The sequence below is a fragment of the Cucumis melo genome, chromosome 8 (assembly GCF_025177605.1).
Source record: "Cucumis melo cultivar AY chromosome 8, USDA_Cmelo_AY_1.0, whole genome shotgun sequence".
Lineage (NCBI taxonomy): Eukaryota > Viridiplantae > Streptophyta > Magnoliopsida > Cucurbitales > Cucurbitaceae > Cucumis > Cucumis melo.
The window spans coordinates 18,003,050-18,025,774 of NC_066864.1; the positions used below are offsets into that span (position 1 = coordinate 18,003,050).

Sequence of the window (22,725 nt, forward strand, 5' to 3'; positions counted from 1 at the left end):
AACATCAATTTAAAGGAAGTACATGTAATTTATTTCACATGTAACACATTAATTAATTTTTTGGCACAGAAAACTTGCATACAAAATGTTCAAAATTCACATCGTATTTATGAAAGTTAATGAACATGTTTTTCGATAAAAAAATTCAAATTTTGGTAAATAAAATACGAATATTTGTATATTGGATTTACTATATGAATTTAAAAAAATATATATTTGTACTAATTTAAAAAAATAAAATTTTTTTTATCATATTCCTTCCACCAAACAAAGATTTAATCTCTCGTAATTCTTCCACTTATTCATTTCTTCGTACAAGGATTATTATAATCCTTTTCTTTTCATATATTACTTTCCCCTAAAGTAGTTAACAAATCACCGTTAACGATGAGAAAGAACGAGAAAGTTTTTCTAATCTTTCAATCATTGAGACAGAAAAATAAGGGGAAAATAAAAGGAAGTTGCAATTTTCCTAAAGGCCCTACCATTTATGTTTATTTAAAATTATGCCGACAATTTTATACTAATGGCTTGCACGAATGAAATGCGTGTTCTTAATTTAATCCCTTTTAGGAATCTCTCTTTATTTATTTATTTTCTAAATTTAAAAGCAACAATAAGCTGGCCCTCCTTGTAAACTTTTAGGGTTTGCAATGCAAAAATCATACCAACTTGAACAACTTTTTTTTCTTTCTTTTTTTTATTTGATTTGATGTTTTTTTAACCAAAGCTCAAATTTGTTCAAGCAATTATTTAGTGTGTTTGAATTTGTAAAAATGGTAGATCAAACATACTTCTAACTAGTTTCATTTTACAAGTTTCCAAAAAAAATTTCTCATATAATTCTTTAGTAGTCCAAAAAACATACAATAGAAGAGAAAAGCAAAAGATAAAATTTAGGTATTATTTTATATTTTATGTCATTGAATTTACATGTCTACCCCTATGTGGTTTAGCCTAAATTATAAGTTAAAATAAGTTAGATTTTTTTTTAATCACATATTTGAATTTTGAATTTGACATTAGTTAGATAATCTTTTATAGAGCTAGCATGATACTTGTAATCTAGAGAAAAACATGTTACATACAAAATGGTTTGATAAATAAATGATTTCTTGACAACATTAACAACATAACTAATAAAAGTCATTATTTAAAATTAACAATTAAAATATTTCTATCTACTCTGAAATAGCATTTGCATCTATTTTGGTTTCCAAAGAACACATATCAAATGATTAAATCAACAAATGTGCAAAAATAGAATTCTTGAAAACGAAAGCACATTCTTTCTTTTTCCTTTACCCAATTCCAATCTAAAGGAATGATTCAACAAAAACTGAAAGTAACTCTTTAAATAAACAAGTTTTTAAGTATAGCAATTAACAACCCCAAGAACAAAAAAAGCATTGAGCTAGAAAACTACAAAAATTCATTTATTTTTCCCAAAAAAAATCATCAATTTGGATGTGGGTATAGACCAAAATCAGATTTTATTAATTCAGAATGGGAAAACGTTTGTAAGAAAGAAAGAGGAGAGAGAAAAACGGCTCATTCTTCTCAAAAACCTTCTACCTACGCATCTGTCACTGAGGTTGCAGCAGAAAGGGGAAAAAAGTGGAGCAAAACAGTTGAAATTTCATTCTGCAATTGGGAATTTCGGTCATTACCAATTTCTTCCAAAAGGGTAAGATTTTCTTTCAAGTGGGGTTGTTGACATCTCAACTTCTTGGCTGTAAAACATTCCATTCTCTGAATTTGAAGCTCTCATGAATCTGTAAATGGAAGCAAAGCTTTTGGGTTTGCCTTTCTTTTTCATCTTCCTAACTTCCCTCTTTACCTTTTTCTTTCTCTTGATTAAGAAGCTTTTATTTATGGTTGATGCTTGCTTTGCTCGTTTATGTTTGTTTTTCTTTTCTCTCTCTTGTTTTAGCAAGTTATCATTTCGCTTTTATTATGCCATTTAGTACTGTCTTGCTTTTCTCTTGAGTTTCTCATTCCACCATTCCCTTCACGTTTGTTGGAATATCATCATAATTGCACTTGCTTTACTCATTTATTGTGTTTTCCTTTCACACATGTCTCCGTAGATTCTGGAACTTCCGCTTATAATTCAAAGGGGTTATTTTTTTTGTGGGAGATTTTTGTCTCAACCTTTATGAACTTGGTGTAGGATTTTCGTTTTTGTTAAACGTCTTAACCATGTGAGAGTTCTGCAAAATGGTTTCAGTTTCAGTTGATTTTGGAACTTGGCTCTGCCCCATAGGGGTTTCTGGTCTCACACTGTGCTTTTTGGCGTTTGAAGGTCGACATGGAGAGTGATAATGGAGATATGAAGACCAGGATGGAAGACTATGAAGTTATTGAGCAGATTGGGAGGGGGGCATTTGGATCGGCTTTTCTTGTTTATCACAAGACTGAGAAGAAGAAGTAAGAAATATTTTTGAACTTCTGTTCTTTCAGCAACTGCTTCTAAGTCCTTCAAATGAAAACCCTGCTGTTCACACTTCCTTGTAATTATTGTGAAAAATGCTGATGCTTAGCTGTCTAGTAAGTTGAGAGATCATGGTTAGTTTTCTATTGTTCTCTGTTGCTAATGGAACCCTAATCTTCATGACTAAAATGGCCCATTCAAGATTTATACTTTTTTTTTTTTTGCTGAGTGTAGAAATGAAACAAATTTTTGGTCTTGTGGCAACAAAATTGTTCGGCTTATTTTAGTGCTTCTCTCAATTACCTTCTTTCTAAATATATATGTACTCAAGAAAATGATCATGGTTAGTTTTCTATTGTTCTCTGTTGCTAATGGAACCCCAATCTTCATAATTATGCCATTCAAGATTCATACCTTTTTTTCTGAGTGTAGAAATGAAACAGTTTTTAGCTCTTGTGGCATCACAAAATTGTTTGGCTTATTTTAGTGCTTCTCTCAATATTACCTTCTTTCTAAATAGATATGTACTCAAGAAAATTCGCTTGGCAAAGCAAACAGAGAAGTTCAAGCGCACTGCCCACCAAGAGGTTAGTTTATTTAGAACCTATATCAACTATTTAACTGTTTGAAATTGTGCTCATTATTCTCAAGATCTGATCAAATTGACTCTGTTCTGTCTTTACAATCTTTCGACTACAAATGAATTGCTAGTTAACTTAGGGGGTAATATATAGCTATTACTGCCTCACATTGAACGGTAATGCTTAATGGTACAAAACAGATCACATAGAAATTGGAGAAAATATAAAGAACTTTATGTTGACAAATGTGGGCAGGGTAAATTATGGAAGATGGAGAGTTTTCATGATACCATGATATGACTCCATGTGTTCTTCATTATGAAATGAATTGAGCCATTGTGTACTTCTCCAGTTCTTTTTACTTCTCTAGAACAGTCTAACCAGGTGACTTGAAAGTTTGAGTGGCAAATTAGTGACTTCTTTACTTTTTCCTGAATTTAGCAGATAATGGGTTTCTAAAAGGAATATGCTTTAAAATAAAATGCACTCAAAGATTGTAGACATGACAAACTCAAATCATCAATTCAACCAAAAGCTTAAGAGCTTGTGGTTGAAGGCAAATTTAATTATATATCACTAACACTCCCCCTCACTTGTGGGCTTGAAATATTTGAAACGCCTAACAAGTGGAAATCAATTTTAATTGGGGAGGAAACAACGATGTAGGGGATTGAACACAGGACCTTTCTGGACCACTTGCACTGATACCATCTCAAATTACCAATTCAAACAAAAGCTTAAGCTAGTGGTCAAAGGAAAATTTAATTATTCACTAACACGAACTACATCACTAATCTTGATTTACAACTAATAAGATACCTTAGTTTGGTACAATGGTTAAAGGGGCAAGTTGAACACCTAGATGCTGAGGTCATTTTTCTAACTATGGTGGTCACCTGGAGGATGTTAAATATCTTATGAGTTTCTGGATGCCATATGTTGTTGGTTTAAGGGGTTCTCCTAAATGATAAGTCAAGTGTGCTTAGGTGGGCTCAGACACCAAAAAAACAATGGACATTTTGTTTTCATCCTTAGTGTGAACTTGACATGTTTTGTCTTCAAAATTTAACTTAACGTAGTTGATGAGTAAATATCCTCGATATTCCCAGTATGTTTCTTTACTGATGTGACCTTGTCAATTACAGATGAATTTGATAGCAAAACTAAACAACCCATATATTGTGGACTACAAAGATTCATGGGTGGATAAGGTAAATTTTGTTCTTTCCCCTCCTATTCAGATCTGGATTGAATCTGTTTCTTTTACAATAAGAACTCTTGCTTTTAGAATTTGGAAGTAAAGGTAGGTTTTTGTTTTCTCAGTTCTTAAGTGGATTTTTCTTTTTCGAGTCTACCTTGTGTTGTGTATAATCTTGATCCTTCATGCTGAAAGATTGTAGTTTAAGATATTTTAGATTGTTGAGTCAATATTGTTTTGGATAAGAAACAATTTCATTGATGAATGGAATGTTAAATTGGATAAGAAACAATTTCTTTGTTGAATGGAATGTTAAATGAGTTCTGTTAAAAAGAGATTATTTAATACAAAAGTTAAATCAATACTGTTAAAAAGGATTATTTAATACAAAAGGGGTAATTATGAATACTTCCTTTCTTTGGAAGGAAATGAGTTGTTTATTTCTGAGCGACTTCAAAGAGGAAAGTGGATTCTCAATTTGAGAGGGTGTTTGCATTCGACAATAAATATATAGTCTATAGACCATAGCTAAGCTATTGCGATTCTTTGTATTCTCGTTTTCACTTGGTTCACGTTTCATATTTTGGGCATTCTGTTTTGTAGGGTGATTGTATATGCATTGTAACTGGCTACTGTGAAGGAGGAGACATGTAAGTGTCTAAGTGATAGGTATTTAATACCATTTAGAGTTTTCTTTATTTACAACCTTTACAGAGTAGTTTATTTTTTGGTTTAGGTCATGATTAAATTTTAGATTGAATGAAAAATCAGCAACCTTTTTAACAATGTTCGATTCCCCAGCTCTAAAGAAACAGAACTAATTGAAGAATACATGTTGTCTTGAATTAATTAGAGAACAAAAGTTATGTGGTCCACTGCTAGTCATCTGCTCAATTTATTTTGCTTACTCGGGATCCTTCATTTCTAATTTCGAAACGTCCTCCACTATCATCCTCTTTCTTCCTTCTCTGATGTATATATTTGACCAGGTTAAAAATCTGATTGAAAACCCCTTCCAATTGATATAAATAAAAAAGAAAGTGGCTAAAAAGTTCTCCCTCTCACCCTCTTTCCTTCCCTCGTTTTAGTCTCTCCCTTCGAGATTTCATCTTCTATTAATGTCGTTGACAGAATGAACGTAAGTGATGAAGATTAGGTATCCGCAGAAGAGAATGGTGAATGATGACAAGAGATTCTTCCAGTTGGCAATGATTAAAAAACAAAGCATGAAATTCTTTGGTGACAAAAAGTCAACATTAGTCTTATTTCATGACATATTATTGTAGAAATAGATGAGTGGATACGAGCTGTAGAGAAACAGAGAAAGGGATGAAAAAAAATCAAAACTAATGGTACGCCTCGTTTTCTTTTGTTGAACAGGTCTGAACTGATCAAAAAGGCCAGAGGAACATATTTTCCGGAGGAAGTAAGTCAATTTCAGTGTTAATTATTCTTTTCCTACCAAACCTATGTCTGATGGCCATTTTGTTCTCTCAGAAACTTTGCAAGTGGTTGGCACAGTTGTTGCTAGCTGTGGACTATCTGCACTCCAATCGAGTACTACATAGAGATCTTAAGGTATAATCAGTATTAAGTATTAACCTACACGATATTGCAATTAAAGACTCATTAATGATACTGATCTGTTTTTTATTTTCAAATTACAGTGTTCCAACATTTTTCTTACAAAGGGCAATGATATTCGGCTCGGTATGATGTCTTCCAGTTTAACTAGGATGGGCTTTCTTTCCCAGTCATTTCTTTTAGAAAAGTGCTAATATCTTGAATGCCTGTACAGGGGACTTCGGACTTGCAAAACTACTGAATACAGAAGACCTTGCTTCATCGGTAAGATGCAATCATTGTCTGTGATAATTTTGTGATAGCAAGCTTTTGAATCAGCAAATTTATATTTTATTGTGTTAAAATCTGCTAAGGTCAAGGACATGGAATGCTTAACTTCTGCCACACAAACTATGATCCGGAGGTTTTAAAATGGTTGTTTATTTACTTTTGAATTCATGTCAGTAACTTCATTAGGTTTTATTCCACTCAACTTATATATTGCCAATATTCATGGTATTGTGCTTTCTTTCCTTGAGAAGGTCGAGCATGAGAATACATGGTCGAGGTTCCCTTCCCTCTGTTCCTCCCTTAGCACATTCACGCCACTGGATCAATTGACCCCACCAAGCCCACAATTTTGGCCACATAACTACAAACTGCCAACAATTTTTTTCCTTGAAAATATTGCATTGTGCCATCATAGATGTCGTGTTGGGATAAAATAGTAGTGAGTAGCTCAATATTGTTGGAACAGATATGGATCACTTAAATGTCTAAACAATAATTCTTTCACCTATCTATTAATTGGTATATTTTAGGTAAGGTTCTATTATTGAATGAATGCCGGTAGAATTAGTGGGGTTTGGCCCAAGAAAAGATCTACCTAATTTTCTTTCGTTGTTTATCATAAGCTTGTTGTCTATTTATTTTCTCCCTTGTATCTTTTGCTAATATGAGAAAATAATAAGAAAGTCGGATCATGGTTTTTCTCTCGATACTTAGGTTTTTATGTAACTGAGTGCCTACTTTCTTTTACCACTTTTAATATGGTATCAGAGTAGGGTAAAGATGAAACCTAGACACCAACCTTGATGAAACCCAAATTGACCACAAGACAGTTGTCGTTGCTACCGGGATCAACGCTGCCACCGCCGCCATGGAAAAATTACTCCAACAATTTCAGACGTCGCCGATGAGCAATTCTGTCTCACCCTTGGAGCCAGCCGTGCCGCCGAGTGGAAGAAACTAGCCGCACGCACCCAGTCTATCCACCCACGTACCGTTATTGCCTAGCGCGTATGCCCATGCATCGCCGTCCAACCTTTCCTCCGTTCAGCCAACCTACTCCCACCTAATCTCTTAAGTCCACCCATAACACCTTTTTGGTTAGTCGCACATCCTCGCGTCACTGTTGTCCTCGTTTCACGTGTTGCTCTCTTTTCACGTGCTGTTGCATTCTGATCCTTTACACCAGCTGCACATCCATGGTAACGGGATTGATCAACTCCACAACGAGAAATCCGCCCTGTCCCGACAATGGGAGCCAAGGAGCCATCGACAATTCTTATCTTCTCATTCCCAGCATACGAAATGTAGGACAAAGTGTTTAGAGGAACCGGTTAAATGATTTGTGGTACCAAAGTCTAAGATCCAAGGATTCTGACCATCAATACTAATGAGACTAAAGGATTGAGGTATACCTGATTGACCACTAGCCCCAAGTGTGGTTGGACTAGCATTCTCACTCACATAGGAAGAGAATAAAGTAGGGAACGAGGTTATTGGAATCTCAGAATACATCAATACAGGAGTGTTGGATGTCGTCCCTAGGGTAGCCTCAATTGCTGCAGTTTGCTGTTGAAGCCCTTCTAGTTGCTATTGAGTTATTCTCGAAGAGGAAACTTGCACGTTATGGTTGGAATGTGTCGAAGATTCACCAGCCACAAATGTTGAGTGAAATCGAGGATTCTTAACATTGGGATAATGACTAAGGTCAGCGGGTGGCAAAGCATACATATTTGACAGTAGAAGCGGTGGTGGCAGAACATGAATCGGTGCATGGGGAGCAATATAGGCCATCGATGAAGAAGAGGGTTGCACAGATGGGATGGTTGGAACTGTCTGAAACAGATGGACCCATGCGTGGAGGCTCGTGAGAGGGTTTTGGCGGCGTGGACGATGGCGGAATTGACGGGAATACATTTTCTGGCATTGTCTGAAGGCGGTGGATCCGTTCGTCCATGGCAGCACCGATTCGAGCATCGACAGCGACATTAAAGCTGTTGGCTGTCACTTTTGTTTAATTTCCATCACTAATTGTGTTGTTCAGGGTTTGTTCAATGTCCTGCTTTGATACCATATTGAAAGTAGAGACAGAACACAAATTTACGTAGAAACCTGAGTACCGAGAGAAAAACCCCGATATTTTTCTTCTTATTATTTTCTGATAAATTTTACAATAGGTACAATGAGGGAGAATAAATAGAATACACAAGGGAATAAAAAAGGAAAAGATTTAGGAACTAGGTAAATATTTCCATAATCATTCCATAAATACCCTAAGGGTCAAGCCCATTATTTCCAACACCTACAATTCAATTCAACATGATAAAGCTAAACATGTGGCGATCGATTGATACTTTATTAAAGAAAGACTATACAATAGTAGCATATGCATTCCTTACATCCCCTCTAGTCAACAGGTTGCCGATGTTCTCACCAAGGGACTTCTGAGCTTTGGTTCATGTGTTAGCAAGTTGGGTTTTATTAATATTTACGTCCCAACTTGAGGGGAGTGTTAGAATTAGTGGGCTTTGGCCTAAGAAAGATTTACCCTAACTTTCTTCCCCTTTTTTATCATAAGCTTGTTGTCTATTTATTTTACCCCTTGTATCTTTTGTTAATATGAGAAAATAATAAGAAAGTCAAATCGTGGTTTCTTTCTTGGTATTCGGGTTTCCATGTAACTCGGTGTCTATTTTCTTTTACCGCTTTCAATAAATACAACTGTATGCAAAGTGGGAAGAAGTTAGACAACTTAGTCAAATTTGTGGAATGGTACCCACGGGAAAAAAAGTTAAGAAGATACTCTCTAGAGTGAGGAGTTTGGCTATGTTGGAGGTCTGAATCAATTCTTGAAAAAGATCAGGGAAAATAGTTATCTATACCCTTCCGTAGGGGAACCCACAAAAAAGAAACAGTTGGTGTATGCGAATCGAGAGGGAGGAGTTGGGGAAATCCAATGGGACGACTAAGGAGAAGGAAGTGTGTTGAAATGATTGCAAAGAGTGTGGAGAATGGAGACAGTACTCCATCTATTTTTGGAGCCCAAACTTCACAAGGCCCAACCCATTTCTTTTGTTTTTTTCTTAACCCATAAGGCTTTCTCTTTATTGGTAAATTTGGAGGTGAATTTTGAAAAGGAAAGAATTTAATCGGTAAACTTAAGGTGTGTATAATCGAAGAAATGGACGGCAGTGGACACTGTTATAAAAGAGAAGAAATTTGAAGAATTTGCAGTTGGTCGATTGCCTTTGCCCGCTGTAGAAGAAAACATGCTAATGCTTTGTTGAGATTTTACTTCAGCATTTTAGAGTGGCAATGGCAAAAATACACCCTGTATTTTTCTTGTTGGGTTAAGGGTTTATCTTATTGTTTATTCCAAGTTACGAGTTGTGGTATTGGATTCAAATAGTTCGTGTTGAGCTATTTGGGGAGAGATTTATAGTGTGGATTTAAGTTTTTTTAGTCTCCTTCACAGTAGAACCTATTGTTGTAGAAAATTGGACAGGCTTGAGTTTGAGATAAACCAGTATATTTTTTTGGTGTCATTCTCTTTCGCTATCCACTTTATTTGTAATTTTATGATTGAGTACTTATATGGCTCTAACTTGTGAAATCGGAGTTTGAGATGTAATTTAGTTTATTCTGCATCTATTTATATCTCATATAAATTCCCAACAAGAGTCATGATCAATGGAGCAAAAAAAAAAAAAGTCGAGGGTATCATAAAATTTGATGGGAAAATTTTGCATATCGGAGAAACCAAAAGGATTGTTGGATGAAAATTGGGAGAACCTGACTGAAGAGACAATTGCTATCATTAGGTTGTGTCTATTAATGAGTGTTCTCAGTCTTGTAGCCGGCGAGACAAGTCAACCTCCCAGGTGGCGGCAGTTGGGCATAGAGATTCCACACTGCACACATGTCAGCTCCTCACTACCAGGAGCTGAAGTTGGGTAACACATTTTATCATACTCTGCATGCCAACTAGACTTCCCCCTTCACGAAAAGATGTTCACTCCTTCAACCTGTGAACAACCCCTACGAACACACTAAAGTAAAAAGAAAAAGATTAAGAAATAAATCATCTAGTGGGAGAAATGTTGTTGGCTCAAAGCCTCAAACGATCTGACCAAGCAGAAGTCCTCTTTCAACTCAGATGCCCTTAGTGCAAACAGAAAAAAAAAAAAAAGATAGAAATTAGAGTTTCTATAGGTCTATTGAGTGTTGCACATGGATATTATTATAAGTAAGTTCTTCATCCCTACATCTTGGTGTACATTTATCTCTTTCTTATCAAAAGAAAAAGGATTTCAATTCAAATTGCAATACAAACTCAGTTTGGATAAGAAGGTTATTGATCCATCATATATTTTCTGCAGAAGTTACTTTGACATCAATTTTGGTGTTGTAGTATGACTTAATGCAATGATATTGCATGCATTTGAGGATTTATATCTGGTAATGTTAAACTTAAATCACCAATTAACCCAAAAACTTTAGCTGATGGGTGAAGGCAAAATTAATATCATTATCATCTAACAGTTATAGATGAAAGAGTTGGTTTGATGTAAGTAGTGGCATCCATAGTGTCTGTTTTTCAATAGAAGATGACTGATCGAAGTATCTATGTAACACTGAAAGACTCTCCCCTGATTCCAACACTTCTAAAAGAGTACCATGTAGGTTATTGGATACGCATGTAGGGAACTGAAAACTTGGCAAAGGAACGCTGAACGGGGTCGATGACTTTGTATTTCAATGTAAAGTCTTATCAATAATATCAGCATAGGAATACTCCAAGCCCTCCCTATTCTCGATTTATCTTGAGATGATATTGTAGTGACTTCTGTTAATTGCTAATTTGCTTTAGTCACCTTAAATACCCTTGTACTGCTAACTTAGTTGCATGGTTGTTTGTCTAGGAGATGGTATATTTGCATATGCTCCTTCATCTCTTGTTTTAGATAATGATATGATCTTTATTTGCATGTTTTGGTGGAAATTGTTTAAATTGCTAGGGATGGTTACTGAATTAAAGAAAATCATGGGCATCTCACCATTTCAACGATAAGTTAAACGTGCTGAATTGTTGCCTCAAAACTTCGTAGCATTGTTTCACATTTGGAAAACCAAAAACTGGAGAGGTGGTATGAATTCTGGTGCAACACCTCCACTATGTTTTAGCTACCTCATTTCAGCTATTTTATGGCCACTCTTATCTCCTTCAGGACAAACATCTAACCCTATTCTAGCAGTCGATGTGCTTCCACAGGAGAGGGATGCTGTCTGGATGATTTGAAATTTCAGATGATTACGACGAAGAGGGAAGTAAAATATCAAGTGATCGACAATATGGTTTTTCTTAAATTATAGCCATATCAACAGCGACCTGTGCCTGAAAGGTAGAAGGCAAAACTTGTCCTCATTTATTGAAACCTTTCCATGCATTGGAACAAATTGGGAAGGTAGCCTGTTGGCTGCAACCACCACCTATTGTCCATGTCCATGTTCATCTCAGCCTGAAACAATTTTGCCTTAGGGGAGGGTAGTGTTAGGTCAGCAATTATCAAACACTCTTCTTGATTCCTATCACAGTGGTGTTGGCCATCCTGTTTTTCATGCTTCTCAAAATGGACACTGCTTCATTGGATTCACCAAGGGTATCATAACTTTCCTGTCATCCCAAGGACTAGGTGTATTTGAGGACAGAGGTGTTGATGTTAGGCCTTCGATTATGAAAGTTTATGGGAAGAAAAAGAATAAGGGTAAGAAGGGAATTTTGATTCCTAAAAGCAGAGAGAGGACCAGCCAAGCTTGGGAGCGTTTTGGGCTGTTACCGTGCAGTGGGGTCAGATGGTTGTTAGGGTATTTATAGGGGTCAGTGGGGTCAGATGAGTGCATGATAGGAAGGTGTTTGGGATCTTGAGTCCTTGGAGGAGGGAACGGCTCTCTCGAATTAGGCGGTGGAGTTCTGTGTCTTGCATCTTCTTTCTTTCTCTCATTCTCATCTTGCATTCTTTTTGTTATTTTGTGGCTGGAATCTGCTAATCCTTGTGACTATTGATTGATAATACTAACCTGGGAGTAGTTGATTCTCAGTTAGTTAGACTAACTAACTAAGAGGTCTTAAGTTCAATCCATAGGGCCACCTACCTAGTAATTAATTTCCTACCATTTTCCTTTGACACCAAATGTTGTAGAGTCAGCCGGGTTGTCTTGTGAGGTTAGATGAGGTGGGTGTAAATTGACCCAAACACTCACATATATAAAATAATAATAATAAATAAATAAATGACTTGTGCAATTTGTGTTGTTTGCAAGGGAAGAAACCTTTTCAGTTGATAGGAGAGAATTACTTGATCTATATTACATATACTTGGATGAAGGTTTTAGCTATTAATAAATAGGTTTTGTGTGAATTGTGTGGGTCTCTTGTGGGAGGAAAAAATAGCCAGCGGGTGGTTTTATTTAACTCCCCTCCCCCCAGATTGAAATTTCATCCTAAAACCTCGTTCGCTCTCGAAGTTCGCCATTTGTGGGAGCACGTTTATCATAAGAGCATAAGAGCGAGGGGTGGGATCTCTAATCCTCAGTTACCTAAAGGGGAAGGGGGAAAATCCTTACCTCCCTCCCTCCTATTTTCTGTATTTATAGCCGCACAAGATGAATTCACAAACTATGATTAACATATCCCTAATGGTGATAAATATAATCTTCTGACTCTTTCCCCTATAGTCTCACAGGATCATAGAGTTTAACCCGTTATGTAATTGTTACTGAATAATAATTTCATTGTACTTACTCGAAACTAGTCCATTGTGTACTCTAATATATGTTCTGTAGGTTGTTGGCACTCCTAATTATATGTGCCCCGAGCTCCTTGCAGATATACCTTATGGCTACAAGTCTGACATATGGTCACTGGGTAAGATTTTGTTAAGGCACGATTCTTGGTTTATAAGCATGTCATCGGATAGTAACAAACTTGCTTTTTCCAGGTTGCTGTATGTTTGAAATTTCTGCACATCAACCTGCATTTAGGGCTCCGGTAAGTTCAACCTCAGCCACTTAAGTTTCGTCGTTTTTGCTGGATACCGGATGACTTATGCGTAATGCTTCAGGACATGGCTGGACTCATCAATAAAATTAACAGATCCTCCATTTCTCCTCTACCAATTGTCTATTCCTCTACATTGTAAGCTGTTGTTCCAAATTGCATCACCAATTTCATATTGATTGTTCAGCTAAAAACATTATATGTTTGTTAGTATTAGACTTAGACTGTTGGTTTCCACTTGCAGGAAACAGATCATCAAGAGCATGCTGAGGAAGAATCCCGAACATAGACCGACGGTGAGTGATGCGATCTGAACTCTTTCAATGGCCACTTTGGACATTAAAACCCCTTCTAATCTACAGCTTGATTTATAATTAGGCTGCTGAATTATTGAGGCATCCACATATGCAACCGTATGTCCTTCAATGCCGCAATGCCTCAGCTAATATACTACCAATATATCCCTTACCTATCAACTCCAAGGATAAAACACCACGGAAATCACCATCTAATAAATTAAATGGTGGGCACGAGATCCGGGCCAAACCGAGCATAGCTTTCAACCTGCTGGAAAATATTGATCTGGTGGGGGGGAGTGGTGACATACATAATAGCAACTCGTCAACTGATGAAAATATGTCATTAACGGCTATTTCAGAAGACATACTTGAGACAAAGATGGTGGATCCTACATCCTTCCCTGATGAAATATCCACATCAGATGCTGTTGATAGCCGGACTGATGGGCTAACGAGCTCTTTGTCTCCGACATTGACTTCCAATGGTGATAAAGAGAATGGAGGAATTGCTCTCCAGTGTACAGAACCACCTGCCATCAAGATCTCCCCAGAAAATAGTCCAAATTATTTGCAGAGAGAACCTGATGCGGAAAATTTTCAACAGTTACGAGAGGTCGACATTAAAACTGTGAACCTGCACGAACCGAAAATAAGTTGCAGCAAACAGACTTCTAATGTAACTGGAATGAAGCCCGAGGAAACTAGTGAAAGGAATGTGGAATTATTGATGTCCTCTGTAGGCAGTGCTGAAAAGTTTGGACCATCTGATGATAAATGCTTACTGAACTCTGCTGATCAATTGAATGTTGAACTGAGAAGCTGTATCAATCAGGAGAGCTTCAAAGAGCATCCAGAAGCTGGTTGTAGCAGTTGTTTAACATCTGCGGAAGAAACTACCGGAATGGAACTCGTGTCATCTGAGAAAGAAAGTGTACAGACAGATTGCTTGCCGTTGGAGAAAGGTTCACACACAGATTGTATGTTGTCGGAGATTACAAGCAATATTCTTCCACGTAAAGATGAAATTCATGTTAACTCAGATGGTACTAGTTGTTCGACACAGATGATCACAAATGGAAATGTTCATCAGCACAACAGGGCAGGAAGTGATGTATCAGAACTAAGTACACAAACAGCATCAGGTGGTGATGATACGAAAAGTACAGAATCAGAATATCCAAGCCAGCGAAGAGCCGATGCTCTCGAATCCCTACTTGAGCTATGTGCACGGTTACTTAAGCAAGACAAACTCGAAGAGCTTGCTGGTGTGCTGAGTCCATTTGGAGAAGAAGCTGTATCTTCAAGAGAGACAGCGATCTGGTTGACAAAAAGCCTCATGTCATCACAGAAATCTAACGACGGATCTTCTTAGTATCCTAACATGTCCACAAAGAAAGAAAAAGCAGAGAAGTTCCCAATTATTTATGCATCTTTTGTACAATAAACTTAATTGCATTATATATATATTTTTTTCAATGTATAATGTGTTCATTGTGTGTGCGTTTGATTAACAATTTGAAGGATGCGAGCGTTTCATGTTTGTTGGAAATTTGACTTTAACATTGCTTTAAATGGAAGAGAAACTTGTACTTTTGCATTGTATAGAAAACTTATATTTGCACATCATGTATTTAGTGGAAGTTTGAATATACCATATCGACAAAGCTTCAAAGCTTTCATTTCATTCAAAGTGGTTTTCGGTTGCTTACAAACTCAAATGGAAAGGGATTAATTTATTGCACCATGTATCAAAAAAAAAGAAAAGGAAAAAAAACAAATCAAAACTGAAAAATAGAGAGAAAAATTGAAAATAAGAAAAAACCAACCCCATCAAGAGATGGAAAATGAAAAAGAATCACCGCACATTGATTTACTTTCCCCCTTCCTCAACACTGCTAAACTCAGTTACTGAAGGCAGTAAGCAATGAGAGAGGCAGCAGATGCACCTAGCAATGTCCCGACGACGGGCAAAGTAGCGGAAACACCGCTGGATGGGCCGGGAGCGGGGGATGCTGCTTCATCAGAGGCCAAAACCATGCTCAGGGAGGCGACAACAGCGATGAAGGCGGCACAGGCAAAGTTCTTCATTTCCATGATGAAAGTATGAGGGGAGAAAGAGTTTAGAGAAAGACCTGCTTGAAAACGAGAGGGAAAGTTCCCTTTTTTAGTTTTTTTTTTTTTTTTTTGGTTTTTTTGGGTTTTTTTTTTTTTAATTTTTATTCTTTTGTTGGTATGTAAATGAAATGCAGGTCTCAAGAAAAAGAGGAGGGTGAGAAGAGATTTATAGGGTGGAATTTAGTCTATTGTTGGGTGTAAACAGCATTTTGAGAACGATAATGGCGATTTGTTAGTGATAAACTAAATGAGTGGTTGGGCGTAGTGTGAGGATTTGTTAGTTTGAATTTAACTAAATTTAATTTGGTTAGAAAATTTGTGGTATACTAATTTTAAATTTGTGTAATCATTTTTATTTTATTTATATTTTTTTTAGAAAAAGGATTAACAAATGGTTAAAAATAAGCACTCCTTTCTCTACTATTAAAAAGAATGCACTTTCCTTCTTTTTTTTTTTTTGAATATGTTTTTTTTTTTAATTTTTTCAAAAGTAGAAAAATAATCAACTATTTACACTTGAACTTTTATAAATATAATAAACTACTAAAATGCCCTTCCATCTTTCTTCTTATGTCTTCCTCTCCCCTACTCTTCTTTTTTGACTTGTCATTTCTTTCCATCTTTCTTTTTTATTTTTATGTCGTTTAGATTTGGTAACCAAATTTGACTTTTATCTATCTTTTTGTCATTTAACAAAATCTAAAAGATTGTGTATAAAGAATTTAACTAAATCTAAACATACCAAAATTTTTAAAAAAATTGTTTAGATTTTGGGAAGTCAAATCTAACGATAGTGAAAAAAAAAATCCAAATCTAAACGATAGTGTAACCCAATTTATTAAATGATCGTGTAACCAAATTAACCAAATTAAAAAATATAAATATAAATGATTGTGTACCAAACAATAGTCAAATCTAAACGAACCAAATATATTATGGACATTGTTGACGATACATTTTTGGTATTTTCCATGGTGGGCCTATGGACTTTTCCAGTTTTTAGAATTGCTCAGTGTAAATATTCTGTGGCTTTGTTATATTTTTTAAAAGACCCCATTCATAAAATACTACTAAAATATAAAATTTATTAGATTTTTCTATGAAATGTAGATATTTTATCAATTTTTCTATTTTTGGCCATTTCTCTTTTTTGGTGTAAGCTTCATTTTGGTTGAGTTAAAAAATAGGGAAATTTTCATAAATATAACAAACCACTAAAATATTTACGGCCTGTGTAACAAAGCTCGTGAAGTTAGTAATTTTTTAAATATTTTAGGTTTGCCTTTTTGGCTTTCTTTTCATATTCGCTGCGATTTCTTTATATCGTCTTTCTTCTTTTCTTTTTATTTTTTTCTACTGCGATTTCTTTTCATCATCTTTCTTCTTCTTCTTTTACGTCGTTTAGATTTAAGTAACCAAATCTTAACGATCAAATCTAAACGATTGTATACAAAAAATAGTCAAATATAAAGGATCGTGTATAAAGAATCATGAAAAAAATTGTTTAGATTGGGGTAGCCAATCTAAACGTATTATGTAAAAAAAAATCAACGATCCTGTAGACAAATCTAAATGATCGTGTATAAAAGAATTAAAAAAAATCATTTAACCAAATCTAAACGGTCGTGTACAAAGAATCTTGAAAAAATTCGTTTAGCCAAATTTAAACGATCGTGTAACAAAATTTAACCGATTGTATAACCAAATTATACGATCACGTAATCAAATTAAACGATAGAATTGAAAAATAAATTGTTTAGATTTAGCTATCCAAATCTAAATGTTTGTGTGCCAAACAATAGCCAAATCTAAACGATCGTGTACCAAATATATTATAGGCATTGTTGAAAGCGTAGTTGACGGGACATTTTTGGTATTTTTCGTTGTGGATCTGTAGGTTCTTTCCATTTTCGAAATTGTTCTATATAGTGTAAATATTTTACAGCTTTATTATATTTTTTTGAAAAGAATCCTAAAAAATAAGGGATGTTTCAAATTTAGCAACATTTTACTTTTTATACGTAAGTGGAGTATACTCACTGATACATGTCTATTTCAATTATTGCGGTCTATCATCCATAGAAAGTTTTTTTTTTTAATATTTGTAATTAATTTCAATAATTTTGCTAATTTACAACGGTTTCCTTAAAAATAAATAACCCTTGAAGTCCACTTGCCTCAACATTTAGAAGGTCATTTATTATTTTTTTCATTTTATTGTTTATTTCAGGTTAAATTTTCAACCTTAGTCTATAAAATATTGTATTTGATAAAGAATGTTGTTTCTTGTTTTAAAATAATGTTGTTTAAATGAATAAATATTAAAAAACTATGTATGTAAATTTATTAAAAAAATGGGTTTTTAAAAAATATAACAAAACGACAAAATATTTACACTGTATACAAGTATTTCGAAAACAAAAAAAGCCCACAGACTCGATTACAATGGAAAATATAAAAAATTCCTTCGTCAACACACGATTAATTAGCCACTTGCGTGCGTAATATATTTTATACATGTTCTTGACAAGATCGTTTAGATTTGGTAGCCAAATCTAAACGATTTTTTTCATGATTCTTTGGGACACGATCGTTTAGATTTGGCTACACGATCTTTTAGATTTCGTCGATTAGATTTGGCTACCCAAATCTAAACGTATTTTTTTCAAGATTTTTGGTACAAATTATTTTCAAGATACTTTGGTACATGATCATTTTGATTTGGCTACCAAAATCTAAAAGATCGTGTTTTCAATAATTTTTTTCAATATATTTTATATTTGATACATGATTTTGAACCAAATAACACTTTGAAAAAAAATAATACAAGATTTATGATTGATTGAAAAAAAAGATCATTATTTCAAAAAAAATATAAAAGAAAAATGGCAGAAGAAGAAGAGAAGAAAGATGATGGAAAGAGAAAAAAATTCGCAGAAGAGGAAGAGAAGAAACAATGAAAAGGAAGGGTGGACCTGAAATATTTTAGAAAAAATGGCGAGCTTCATGAGTTTTTTGATTTTGTTATACGGGTCGTAAATATTTGCTGGTTTGTTATATTTATGAAAATTAACCATTAAAAAAAGTAATGTTTCTTAAATGTAGTGTGGTTGGGAGGGATAATTCCTTGTAAAAATAACACCTAAGTCTATGTTTTAGACCTGTTTTTGGTAGGGGTGTTCAAATAAACCGAAACCCATTCTATCCAACCCAAATTGTAAGGGTTGGATTGGTTCAGTTTTTACTTTGGGTTGGATTTGATTGAATTTTTAACGTTCCTTTCTGTGTTGGGTTCGAGTTACATTTTTGAAAGTTCGGGTTGACCTAACCCAATGCAAATTTCTAATATTATTAAAATATATACCTGATAACTTATAGATATTATAATTCATACATAATATAACATTTGAGTTTTAGGAAGTTTTAGTTATTAATATGTTGTAGACAAATTTAAGTATTTTAAGTAATAAAAAATATACTTAAAAAAAGAAAAGAAAATAAATTAATAACCCAAAAACTCAATCCAACATTTAGGTTAAAGATCTTATTTGGGTTGCTAATTTTACCAACCCAAAATTTGGGTTGATAAAAAGAACTCCATAACCCAACCCATTTACACCCCCTACTTCGGGGGAGGGGGGAGGGGGGATAGCTTTCTTGATCTTCAACCCTTTATTTTAAGTATAAAAATTGTAAAGATGGGGGATTGACGAACCTCCCACTACAAAAGACCACATGTCAATTACATTAAGCTGAGTTCAAATTAATCCTTTTAATGTAAGGTTACCCTTGTTGCATTTCGGTGGAGTTAAGCATTGTAGTAGAAAAACTTGCAACACAGAAGCACGTTAACAAAATGGTTGAGTCGTAGATCTCACTATCTTTAAGACGTTTTACGACTTTGCTCGGATGTGCAAACAGATATAAAGTGCCACGTCGATTCCAAGATAAAACAACCTCTAATTCATCTATAGGAACTGCACTAAAACTAACATGTATACCAACACTCACTATAAACTTAGTTGCTAAAAAAACTTTAAAAGTATGAGATTGAATAAGAAAGACAAAAAAAGGAGAGAACTTGAGGGAGAATGGGAAGGATTATGCGCTTTCGATGGATGATGAATGAGAAGGGAAGACACATTGAAAAAGGAATTCATGATTAACTTGACACCCTAAGTTAACACTCGGGTTAATAGCTGAAGTAACAACAAAAGTAACAAATAGTAAAAGCAATAATTAGAATACTAGGAATTGGTAACCCAGTTCGATAACACATTATCTACATCTTGGAGGGTCCTTGATCCATAGTAAAAGATCATTTATTGCCACGTGAAATAATTCATGAGTACATAATAATGGCCTACAATACTAGCATCATCACAAATACTCATCATGTTTTACATAGTGGTATTAATATATTGATTTACTGATACATAAACTAGAAGTAAGATCACTATAATTGCCACATTAAGACCGAGAGAAAACTCCCTCTGAATCTGAAGTCACCAGACATTAATACTGTCAAGTTCCCACTTGATCATCTATGACCTCTTTAAGCAAAAACCTTTTCAACAACAGTTGTAGAGAATTGATGTCATGATATACACGATCGGGTTTCATAGGAATACCACAAACTATAGTCCAATGTGCCAAGAATATATTTCAAAATCCACTTAGCACAATGGATTTGAGAGATGCTAGGATCAGACTGATAATGACTGCAAACACCAACAGAAAAGGCAATGTCTAGGCAACTAGTAGTTAAGTATAGTAAACTCCCAATTACTCTCCTGTACACACTCTTATCCACTTTCTCCCTCCTCTGAGTCATCTTTAGAGATCTTAGTATGAGAAGTAGATGGGGTGCATTTAGACTTAGACTTGTCCATGCCAAATTTCTTGACCATCCAATTATTTCTCTTTGAGATAGAAATTTTCATTGTTATATTGTCAACCTAAAAACCCAAAAAGAATGCCAACTCGCCAACCATGCTCATTTCAAATTCAGACTGCATCTGATCAACAAATCTATTCAAGAGAGCTTGAGGAGATCCATTGATACACTTGAGTAATAATAAAATTCTGACCAAAACGTTTAATAAACATTGTTTTATTAGCTTCCCTTTGACAGTAGCCTTGTTAAGATAGAAAATTCAGCTAACCTGTAATACCAGACATGCGATGGTTGCCTAAGCTCATATAGAGCTTTATGTAACTTGTACACATTGAGCTTTATGCAACTCATGTAGGGCTTTATGATTTTGGTTGAGCAATGTAAACTTCTTCATTAAGAAAGCCATTCGAAAAGGCACTTTTAACATCCATTTGGTAAAGCTGATTTTGCGAATATAGGCTAAACCAAGTGACAACCGAATAGCTTCAAGACGAGTTATAGGAGTAAATATTTCATTGGAGTTAACTCATTAGAAGAAATTTGGCCTTTAATGTCGGTTTAAAACCGACATTAAAGGCTTTTAATGTCACTTAGCAACCGACATCTTTGCTTGTGTTATTAAAGGCCTTTAATGCCGGTTGGGCTTTAATGTCGGTTTTAAACTGACATCTTTGATAGTGTTATTGAAGCTCTTTAATGTCGGTTAGGCTTTGATGTCGTTTTAAAACCAACATTAAAGATGCCAACAATGTCGGTTTATAACCGACATTATAGATCTCCAATAATGTCAGTTTAAAACTGACATTGAAGCCTTGTTTTGGGTCCATTTTTAAAAATTTATTTTTATTTAATTGTTGCATTATTGTCCATTTTTTATAAACCAACATTGAGTCCATGTAGATAAATAGTTTTTCTCACTCCAACAAATCAATAAAATTAATATTACTTTAGAAACTATAATATTTGTATACAAAAAAGGAAATCTTAATATTTTGTTTATCTACAATAGTACATGAAACAAGATCCTAATACAAGACTAAATAAAAGATCCTAAATGTCTTCTCAGTCTTCAACCTTCAACGATCGCCTGGCTATCTACACAATATTACTAATGTCACTTGCTATGTACACAATATCTAAACAGGAGTGGTCTTTGCCTCTTCAACTTCATCAAGGGACTTCATCAAGTTTTGAGCAACTCTAGATAACATGAAAAGAAAATTAAATATTTCCATAAAATGCAATTTTGTGAAGTTTAGAAGCAGAAACATTCATCTTGTGGATTTCAAGTTTCTCACCATATGACTTAAAGTAAAAATCTTTCCATATTGTGCAATATCAACAATTCATTTCACAATTCACATCCAGTACACTAGAATCTTACAATCTATTACCAACAAGTTTAACCCCTTATCCATTGAAATGTAAAGAAGGCCAAATACAAAGGGACTCAAATCCAAAGGAAGCATAGACACCATTAACTACAAAAACAACATTATGCCATCATATCATAATATAGTAAAAGGAGAAAGAGGAAATAATTCTGCAAGCACACCTCATGAGAATCGTTGAATCTGTGCTCCTCTAAACCACTATTTAACTCAAAATTTGAAGCTACTTCGACAGATGAATCTGCTTCGGCACAATCTTTCTTGGAGCAAGTACCACATCTTGAACTTTGCCATTGTTTTTCCAGCTTAAAATATCTCATCTTTTCTGCCTAATTGTTTCTTGAAGAATTAGATTTTCATTCCCTGCACTCTTATTTCAAAACCATCATAAAAAAAAATATTTTTATTATGTTCAGGCTCAGCTGATATAAAATTGATGTTTTCCATATGAAAGAAAAAGTTCAGAAATAGTACAATAATGAAATTATAGACTTGAAACAAGTCAAACACCTCTAAATAAAAATGATTACCTTCAGTGGAAGTGAGATTGTAGATGAAGATTTGGAATCTGTGTAATTTGTCATGTTGACCACAGTCTCTCCAAGAATATTAGATCTTGCTAACCCTGTGATTGGAAATTAAGTGTAAATTAGACTCAGTGGCTATCATAATCAGTTCCCTATCTTTGCAATAAATCAATGTCAAAGATGTAAAAAGCCAAGTTATAGAGTACAACTATGGTTAAACAAAGGATAGTCATGGAAACAACATAGGCCTAGCAAGAGGAATAATTTCTTATAAACATGGTTTACTCATAAAGCTCAAACAACAGTACCATGGCCATAATAAGCTTGAAATTACAATCCTCAAACTCCTTAGAAACTTCATCTTGTGAAACCCAA

The 22,725-nt window shown here is 34.7% G+C and overlaps 1 protein-coding gene across 4 annotated transcripts; it reads left to right on the plus strand.

The window, feature by feature from the left end:
- Positions 1 to 1,430: 1,430 nt before the first annotated feature.
- Positions 1,431 to 15,110, plus strand: LOC103486166 (serine/threonine-protein kinase Nek6). Of its 4 annotated transcripts, none has more exons than XM_008444037.2 (14): positions 1,431 to 1,800; positions 2,306 to 2,430; positions 2,955 to 3,021; positions 4,161 to 4,226; positions 4,817 to 4,863; positions 5,594 to 5,639; positions 5,711 to 5,791; positions 5,881 to 5,923; positions 6,012 to 6,061; positions 12,908 to 12,989; positions 13,063 to 13,112; positions 13,186 to 13,259; positions 13,366 to 13,417; positions 13,500 to 15,110. In XM_008444037.2, the coding sequence occupies exons 2-14, from the start codon at positions 2,312 to 2,314 to the stop codon at positions 14,790 to 14,792; spliced, it is 2,070 nt and encodes a 689-aa protein (XP_008442259.1). In that variant the 5' UTR covers positions 1,431 to 1,800; positions 2,306 to 2,311; the 3' UTR covers positions 14,793 to 15,110. The 4 variants fall into 4 exon arrangements, with proteins under 4 accessions (XP_008442259.1, XP_008442257.1, XP_008442256.1 ...); XM_008444035.3 differs by having other exon boundaries at positions 1,431 to 1,687; positions 2,231 to 2,430; XM_008444034.3 differs by having other exon boundaries at positions 1,431 to 1,687.
- Positions 15,111 to 22,725: the final 7,615 nt, after the last annotated feature.